This window comes from Zingiber officinale, chromosome 9B (assembly GCF_018446385.1).
Source record: "Zingiber officinale cultivar Zhangliang chromosome 9B, Zo_v1.1, whole genome shotgun sequence".
Classification (NCBI taxonomy): Eukaryota; Viridiplantae; Streptophyta; class Magnoliopsida; order Zingiberales; family Zingiberaceae; genus Zingiber; species Zingiber officinale.
The window spans coordinates 26,766,855-26,776,666 of NC_056003.1; the positions used below are offsets into that span (position 1 = coordinate 26,766,855).

The 9,812-nt window shown below is 34.2% G+C and overlaps 1 protein-coding gene across 1 annotated transcript; it reads right to left on the minus strand.

Moving 5' to 3' along the window:
* Positions 1–2,441: 2,441 nt before the first annotated feature.
* On the minus strand, positions 2,442–6,979 carry LOC122024483 (DNA polymerase epsilon subunit B-like). The gene is made up of 13 exons (XM_042583118.1): positions 6,406–6,979; positions 6,128–6,305; positions 5,829–5,982; positions 5,597–5,728; positions 4,804–4,881; positions 4,161–4,265; positions 4,014–4,094; positions 3,802–3,932; positions 3,566–3,660; positions 3,323–3,422; positions 3,046–3,160; positions 2,846–2,956; positions 2,442–2,778 (listed from the first exon to the last, which is right to left on the minus strand). Exons 1-13 carry the CDS (start codon positions 6,572–6,574, stop codon positions 2,632–2,634), a joined length of 1,596 nt encoding a protein of 531 aa, XP_042439052.1. The 5' UTR covers positions 6,575–6,979; the 3' UTR covers positions 2,442–2,631.
* Between the last annotated feature and the right edge of the window lie 2,833 nt (positions 6,980–9,812).

Consider the following 9,812-nt stretch of genomic DNA (forward strand, 5'->3'; position numbering starts at 1 on the left):
CATATTTATTTCAAACTTACTTTCCAATATTACCCCTATTTTTAATATAATCAAAGGAGGAGAATTAGAGATTAAGTCTAGAGGTAGGATACATTTTAAATTACAAATTATGTACCTGTTATTTTAATGTTATTTGTTTTGATTTACCCTAACTTAACTTGGGTTGCTCATATCAAAAAGGGGGAGATTATAAGTACCTCATGATAGTTTTGATGTGATCAACAAGTCAAGTTAGGTCATGTTGTCATTTGATGTTTTGTGTCTAAGTGTGCAGAAACTTAGAAGTACAGGAAGTCAAGCCAAAGACGTAGCTAGCGAGAATGAAGTCACGGGAGAGAGTCGACGGCCTCGGTGCATCCAAGGGATGAGGTGTTGTGGAAGAATACACTGGCAGACAAGAAGGAAGCATGTGGCATTTCCGAGGGACGAGAAGCCAGAGCGGAAGACTACTTGAGAAGGCCGAAAAATGGATTCGAACGAGCCCTATTTTGGATGGCCGAGATCACCCAAACAAGCGAAGCCTGATCGGAGCAGAACCAGACAATCAACGAGATGTTGACTGTCCGGGTGCCTAGACCAAGTCCGAGAGCTAGAATGCTCCGAGCGCTCGGACTCCCTGGCCCAGCCTAGGAGCAACGCCCGGACCTGCCCGTTGCATAGCCGTTTGCGTGACAATAAGATTTGTCACGCTAGGGGCGCCCGGAACGTGCCACATCTGCAAATAGTCATTTTCGATCAGTGGACTATAAATAGAGCCCTGATCTTCTCCTTTTCAAACAAGACACTCTGTATTTCGAAAACTTTTCTGTCTTTCATTTTCGAGCATTATTTTCATGTATGAGGCTTCTCCACCTCCGACGTTTTGTTTGAGAAAGAGATCTTGATTGTGAGCTTACATTCCTTCGAGTAACAATCCTCTGATTGCCAACCAAGTAAAAATTCGTTTGTCTTATACTTGTTTTATTTTATTATATTTTATTTAAGTGTGCAATTGTGTTAAGCCCGATTGTTTGTGAAAGGTATTGTTGTTTTTATATTGTACAGGGTAATTCACCTCTTCTTATCGGCCTCAAGGGGCCTAGATAACCCTACCCCAAAATTCTAAAGGTAAAATCTAATTGACTTAACCTCGGAGCTAACAAAAATTTTACAAAAAACAAAAAAATACTATTAAGCACCCTAAATATGTACCCCGTGAGCACATAATTTTTTATGAAATCACAGATGCTACAACGTTCTATTCTAGACATATTGTAATAAATACGATTTCATAGATGCTACAATGTTCTAGTTTGTGGTCTAATTGTTAGACCAGAACGTTATAGCAACTAAAAAATCGTAACTACTATAATGTGATTAGACCAATATGTTGTAGTAGCTACGAAATCATAGTTGTTACAATGTTGTGCTGTTACATTAGAAAAATAGTTTAGGGTTTTTTATTATTATGACAGGACACTGCTATAGTAGAATTTTTTTAAAAAAAATGACGAAGCACTGTTACAGTGAAATCGTGCATAGTCACACAACGTGTGCGCACTCCGCATGTGCAATTGGGGGAGGGGGCACTTGCAAAATAAATTAAATTAAATTAAAAGGGCACCCCTTTAATATTTTTATCCCGAAAATACCTCTTAATCCAACATTGTTGTAGAAGTCACTAAATAGCTACTACAACATATAAAAGCTATTGAGTAGTTGGTACAAAGTGTTTAGGGTGAATTTAGAATTTAAAATTTATACCGTATAGAAGTTTTCTAGTAGCTACTATAATATATTTAGGGTGAATTTAGGGTTTAGGATTCAGTATTTCTTAACATTATTATATCAAAATACTATTTATTAATTTGGTCAAAATTATTTAAATTTTATCAAAATCATTTTAAAACATCTAAACATGTTTAATAACAACTAGATAATTTCTATATATTATAGCAACTATTCGGTAGCTTTTGCACGATATAAACTCTAAATCTTAAACTCAATTTAAACGCATTATGATAGTTATTCGATGACTTCTATACATTGTAACAACACCTAATAATTTTTACACATTGTAATACTTATCTATAGCTACCCTAATAATACTGAATTAAAGAGATATTGTTGAAATAAAATCATGGAAGGAGTTCCATTTGAATTTTTTTTAAAAAAAAATTACTATGTTTCTCTTAATCTGAGACTAAAGACTCATGTGATGTTTCTTCTTAATTTGGTACTTCTTTTTCATTTTTGCCCTATATATTGCTGAAGGTCAATTAAAATTTATATCTAAATTTATAAAAAAAATATTTTTCATATAAAAAGTTTAATCAATTAAATATATTATTATTTCACAAAGTCATAAGAAAGATTTTCTCACAAAGTATTTCACTAGTTCAAAACCATTTCGTGAGTAAACAAATAATTTAAACAGGTTGCAACACATGTAACACATGGAGTGATTTTAAGTTTTCACCTCTTAGATGCATATCAGATCGATATCTTGAACAGGGGCGTATGCATATCTCAAGATTATAGTTCGAAAAATTTTACACTTCCACTTCCACAAATCCCTTGTTTCCTCATTGACAGGATATATCTTGTTCATTGGTCTATTATCCTCAACCAGTAGAAGTCGAAGCGTAGTCCCTAACCATCCAAGGCAGACAACTCGACCTCCTGAGTGCACGGGCGATATACCGCAAAGGAATTGTCGCTAGAGAAAGAACCCGGATTGACACAAGTAATTCCAGTATATTTGAAGGATTTCTGCTCACTTTTGTCCGCCAAGACTATCTGTGAAACATGTTTTTTATGTTTCAGAATTGGCAAAGACACTTCTATCGATAAAAAGTCTTCATACCATATGGGGAGTTGGATATAGCCTCAGACAGTGATCATAGTTCCAAATGATAGGTTGCACAGTCAAAGGCAAGGGGCAAAGGTGACTTTGATGAGTGATAGTCACTACAAGCTGAAAGGACACGGGAAAAAAAAAATCAAGTGAGCATTGGAAATTCGACGAATAAAATGATTATCTTATACATAGATAATATAACTCACATGCTCGAAGTGATCATTTGTTTCCTCTGTTGGTGGTGGAATCAAAGAAGCCCTACGCATTCTGTAAAGCAGATCTTGCCGGAAAAATACAATTTCTTGGGTGTAAAATTTGACTCTGTAAATTGCAAGATGAGTGATAACATATATTATTTAACAATAGAAAATCAGTATGAGGGAATGTTGTATTATCTGGATCCGACTATGATATTATGGTGAAATTGTCCATATTAAAGATATATATATATATGATTAAGAAAATTTATTAGAAACTGTTTACCTGCAGGGGTTGCTTGAAAAAATAGCATTTGGAATGTGTTTTTGAAATTCTTCAGTGAGATACTTAGGCAAAGCACACCTGGGAAGTACTTTGGATGAACCTAAATCATAAGATTAAATCAATTTGATAGTGAAATATTCTAGAATAACATTAGATTAGCATTTATGTTGCACATAATTTGAGATGGATAACATGTAAGTCCAACAAGTTGATTCTGAATGACCGACTTTAGAATTACAGTACCTGCATCATCAGGACCTGGGATAAGTAAAAATTTGCTTTGTTCTTTAAGCCTTGGGTGAGATGCAATCATTTCCCCAAGCTTCCCAAACTGCATTCTGCATTTTTTTTACGAAGTTATTTTCACTGTCATTTGCTTTCTTTAGCAAAGATAGCTCGGCTTGCTAAATCATGTAATTATCAAAAATTCAATGACATAAACCCTTTAATAGTGCATTTGAAATAGTATAGCGGCTAACCTGAGGTTTGAATAAGAATGAAAAGCAAAGTGGCATGGCCGTGAGCAGAAATTCCCCATCAAGATAAACAGATAAGGAACCACCTCAACACCCTCATAAGCATCAAAGACCACAGCGAGTTTCTCCATAGTCTTTTTCATCAAACAAAGTTATCATTTTGAGTAATATTTTTACCCAATTAGATTGGGGGAACCGGGGCCTAGTGAGTGTACCTCTTCGTTGTCCAACCAAACATCTGATAGGATCACAAGCATGTGATTCACTGCCGCCTTCTCCATCTCTAATAGCTTGGACTGTTCAACATAGAACACATTCGTCAAACTTTGACAACAATATGGAAACAGTGCAGAGATGCATACCCTTTCTTCATTTGATAGCACTCCTCCACCAAAGAAATCAAGACCCATGAGTAATTTTAATGACACTTCTCTATCCTCTAATGGCGGAAATCCACATGTATTAACCTACAACCCACACAAAAGATATGAGGTTTAATTTTTTTCATGGAAATGTGATATGAATTTAACATGGTCATAAAGCAGAATTATCCAAGAGTTTGTTCCTATTCTGGTTTCATAATAAAAATGTTAGTATTTCTCAAAGACTAGGGTGAAAATGATTGAACTGTTTGCAACAAGAAAGCAGTCGAATGCTTCTTTCGATTTAGTTCATATATAAAAAAGTCAAGTTTAAAAATGAATTTTCTTTCATCAGTACTTTAACCTATTATCATATTAGTCACGATTGCAAATATTATAGAAAAAATTGTTCCTAGTACAGAACTACCAAAAAAATGGCCATGGTCTGCGTTCCATAAATTAATTGGTAAGATTGACAAAATATCAGCAAGTCTCCATTGTTTATGAGCTTTGAATAACCATTATGCAATAAGTTTATAAGTTATGCTCTTCTTCTAACTGAAGTTATGATGTTGCACGGACTTTACTTTTAAAATAACACTATAAGACTAATATATAGATAAAGAAATTAAGAAACATTGACCTGAAAAATTCCATTAGGAAGTAATTCTCCCTCTGCAACAATGACAGTGTTTTCAACAAGGAATCCTGCTGTGATTTTGTAATATATATTAAGGAAAGCCACGTAATATTAACCTTCCTATTTTCTATATCCTTTATGCGCATAAGAATAGAAAGAACAATACAAAAATAAATAAATAGCAATTTGAAGGTTATCAAATTAAATTCTGATGGCTTGTTGGTTATGGAACATCACACTTATAAATCCTATACCCTAAAAGGCATTCCAATTGGTGCTCAACGTATATAATCTTAACAGGAAGCAAAAGTTATGAGTATTTGGCATTCATCCTATGTAAAAGTAATTAAATATCAAACTGAAAGCAACTGTTCTAGATAAAAACACCATTTTATGTATTTACAACTACATGTGGCAATTTCAAGCCTTTCTGTTCTTGTTCTATATTTTTAAATAATAATGATTATTATTATAACAATAAAAAAAGTCTTCCATCCAAGGACAATGGCTGAGTGTTCACAAGTGGACAATTTAGTTGCTTGGTAAAACTCAATAATCCAATTGCCTTCATTTGGTAGGCTTTCATGAAAGTCATGATCAATCAGGGTTCTACTTGCATACATGGCTCGTTCACGTACTAAAATCCCTAAAGGGTGACTAAACTTGGATCTCCTCAAGTGATATAAGACAACTTTCAACCAATAATCTTGTATGATAAAAAAGACAGTCTTCACTGCATCAGAAATTAAAACAATTTATGTGAAAATAAACAATATATAAGCTGCATAAAGGATATTGAATTTGATAAATCAATCGGCACAGCAGCAGCCAGATCTTCCAAGTAGAATTGGCCTTCTTCCAATTGGGAGATCACCCCCATGATCCATCTTCTTCCAGTGCAACCAATCAGTGACTGGATGGAAGTAATCTGCAAATAAATAATGAGGCAACTGATAGATAGTGGTGTACATCATACTGTCATGCATCTGCTATATATCATTCCTGAAATTTTTAGGGGAAAACAGTACCTCACAGCTCTCAGATTCAGTCATTTCAGTAGCAAAAACAGGTCTTGAGAAGTACTTATCACGAGAGATCCTCTGAAACAAAAGCTGGTATCTATCCCTGTACAGGGCAGCTTTATCGACAGCATCACCATGGATAGGCAGCTTACCAGTGTGTCTAGAAATAAATCAAAAGACAAATTGTTGAATTATCTTAGAAGCCAAAACATCAAATAAACCAAAGTAATCAGAAACTTGTTGATCAAAATTAAAAGAAAAGGGAGAATTAGGAATAAAACAGAGAAATGTTTGAAGTCGCATACTCATAGAAGACCTTCTTGATGCCATCATAATGAAATCGATGGATGTGGAATACATCAATAACCCGGAGGACAGCATGGTCACTAGTGCTTCTGGCACTATTATCAGGGGCAGCATGCGCCTCTAACAGAGAGGCAACCACATCATGTATCACCTCACGATCCAAAATTGACGAATGCACTGTGAATTTCAATTCAGTTCAGAACAAGAAAATGAGAGGGAAATTGAGGGTGTAAAAAAAATGTTTATAAAAAAAAAACAGAAGATTGAAGCAACCCACAAGATTTGTTGTACATCTCATCAATAAGGAGGTCAAGAGCCTCATCTTCGTCATTCGGAAAATGAGCAAGGTAAGCAAGGACCTCCTCCATGGCATCAACCTTGAAGGTGAAGCCACGGAGCTTGAACTTGTGTTGAACCTTCTTCCGAGTTCTACCAGAGACCACCATATTGAATCTCTCTCTCTCCCTATGTTATGGTTCGTCGGAACGGCCGGAACGGGCGTTCCGGAACGGGAACGCCTCACGCCGTTCCAAAGTTCCGGTAAATAACGTGGCTTGCTCTGAAACGCCGTTCTCGGACGTTATAACGGTAAAAGAACGAATCGGAACGGCCGGAACGGAACGGAACGGATCGGAAGTGATTACCTCCGGATGAATCGTACAACGAAGTCGGAGGCACACCGGCGTGGCCTGATCGGTCAGCTCGCCTGTCGAAGAAGAAGGCAGCTGCGGCGGCGGCGGCGGCGGCGGCGGCGGCAGCGGCAGCGGCCGCGGCGGCGGTGGTTTAGGGTTTCGGCGCGGGAGACGTGAGAGAAGACGGTAGACTTTTGAGTCAACACTCAATGTGCTATTTTGAAGCATGCTGATATATAATTAGATGAGTTTTCAATTAGATGCTGATATATATTTAGATGAGAACCGTGTTAACACTCAAAATGCACAAATCTTCTAAAACAACTAAGGTGCATTTGGTTCAGGATTATTCTTGATAATCTTGGTTATTCATTTAAGGTTATCAACAAAAACTTTGTTTGGTTTAGGTATTCGATGATTCCCGAGTAATGTTCCATGCCCGACACGTCAGCAAAATGGTCATGCAGTCCGGAATCGAAAAACCTCAGAAAACTAATGGTGTGTTTGGTTTATCCCATTTTTATTTTCATTTTCTGAAAAATACGTATTTTTCGTTTTTCAGAAAATGACTTTTCCGCGTTTTTCGTTTTCTTAGAAAACGCTCTCTCATTTTCTTAAAAATGAATGTGGAAAACGTAAACCAAACACGTTTTTCATTTTCTTAGAAAATGAAAACAGAAAACAATGTGAAAAATACAAACCAAACGCCCCCTAAGGTTTTTCTTGATTCCGAGGTTAACGAATTTTTTTTACCAAAAATACCCTCCGATAAGAAAAAACATGAAAAAAATGTAATAAATAAAAAAATGTTTAAAAAATTTTAAAATTTTAAAAAAACAATTTAAATAATTAATTTTAAAAAATAAAAAATATATAAATTTTAAAAATAAAAAATAGAAAATTTTTAAAATTTTAAAATATTTTGAAATATTTTGAAAAAATTTTAAAAATTTTAAAAATTTTAAAATATTTTGAAAAATTTTAAAAAAATTTTAAAAAATAAAAGATTTAAAAAAAAAAATAAATAAAAAAATTAAAAATAAAATTTAAAATTTTAAAAATGTAAAAAAAATATAAATATAAATAATATAAAAATATAAAAATATAAAAACATTAAAAAATAAAAAAAAACACATAAAAAGTAAAAAAATATACCAAAAAATGAAAAGTAAAAAAACATTAAAAAATAAATAATAATAATAATAATAATAATAATATATAATATTATTATTATGTATAGTTGGTTTTGTAACTTAGGGTAATACGGTAAAATATTAAACTAGGGTATTCATTAAAACCTTCAAACAAACAAGTTTTTGTTACATTACCTAAGTTGAACCAAACAACATTTCGTTATGTTTTATTCCCCATAACCTTGGTTATGTGATTACCTGGTAATCATATAACCAAGGTTATACATGATAACTTGAACCAAACACACCCAAGGTTCTAAAATTCGCTAGGCGCTAGTCGGGCGGCGGACCAGCGCCTAGCGCCTAGGCCGCCTAGGCGGGGACTAGGCGGCGCTAGGCGGATTCCTCGGTATTCCTTGTTTCATGTGGACTGTGGATAATGTCATATACAAATCTAAATGTTGTCTTAAACAATTTCATAACAATGGAGATCTAACTATGTATGCTGAAATAAATACATACTTTCCAATACCAAAAAATAAAAAACTATAAAAGAAAATTAATAGTTTTGTGCAAAGGAAATATACTAGACTTAGTAAATATGAGTTAAAAAAAACAGTTAAACAATAGAACATGCAATAAATTATCATAATCATATAGCAAACAGACAAACAGTAGAACATTGGAAAATAGTAGCAATAGTTCAATTCAAGATTACAATGCATTGTGAATCAGTAACCAGTAACCACTAAGCAAAATATAATTGTTAAATAACGTAAATCATGTCTTAACAAAATGAGTTCAAAATTACACAACTAATAATATCTCATAAACTCGTATTTATTCTGCTTCCTCTTCTCCATAATTTTCAATAACTTGTTCTTCATCGGACACAAACTCAATATCATTATTGTGATCCTCGTCTTCTTCTTCAGATTCAAAATCATCTTCATGAAGTTCTCTCACTCTAGAGCTTCTTCGGGGTTGTAGATTTTCATCCGCTCCACTTGCTTCATCAACCATTTGCCAAGTGAGCCCAGAACCTAGTTCAACTTCATCATCTTCCCCACCGTCCACAATCCAACCTTGTGCATTTGAAGCATCTTTTGCAAGAAGGACATCAACATTTCTTTCTTTTTCTCTTTTTTGTTTGTTCAACAATCTAGCATTAAATTGGACAAATACTAGATTGTTCAACCTGTTAACATCCAACATATTTCTTTTCTTTGTATGAATCTAAAAAAAAAACAGAGAAAGTAAATATTATAGTTAGTACCTGAATATAGAGTAGACATTAAAAATTATAACTAATTTAATTAAAGAGTAGACTGAAAGTTTAAAACTTACTCCTTCAAATGTACTCCAATTTCTTTCACACTCAGATGAACTTGTAGTTAATGAAAGTATCCTCAATGCCACCCTTAGCAAGTTAGGTGTGTGAGCACCGTATGTACTCCACCATGCACATGGATCAAATGTATCATCATTTTTTTCACATGCTTTTGCTGCCAATGTTTTTCCAAACAACCCAGTCTTATTTCTATATTTTGGAAATTCCTTGTTAATAATTGTATCTTGTAGATCTAACTCATTGGCATGCAAAGTTTCCATGCATTCAAAAATCCCCATTGCGACCTCCTCATAAAGAGCAATAGAACTATCTTTGTAGTAAAAATAAGGATTCAACAAAAAAGCAGTGGTATGCAATGATGTATCAAGTCTATCCTTCATTTTTAACTCAATAATGACTATGATAGGCTGATAATTTGATTCCACGTTATTCAGAGCCACCTTGATATCTTCTTTAGCTTGAAGAAGCTCCCCATATAGAAACTCCATCGATGGCTTTCTATCTCCATCTACCAATCGAAGAACTCTTACCAAAGGAGCAAATATTTTCAAACAAAGTGTCACACCAT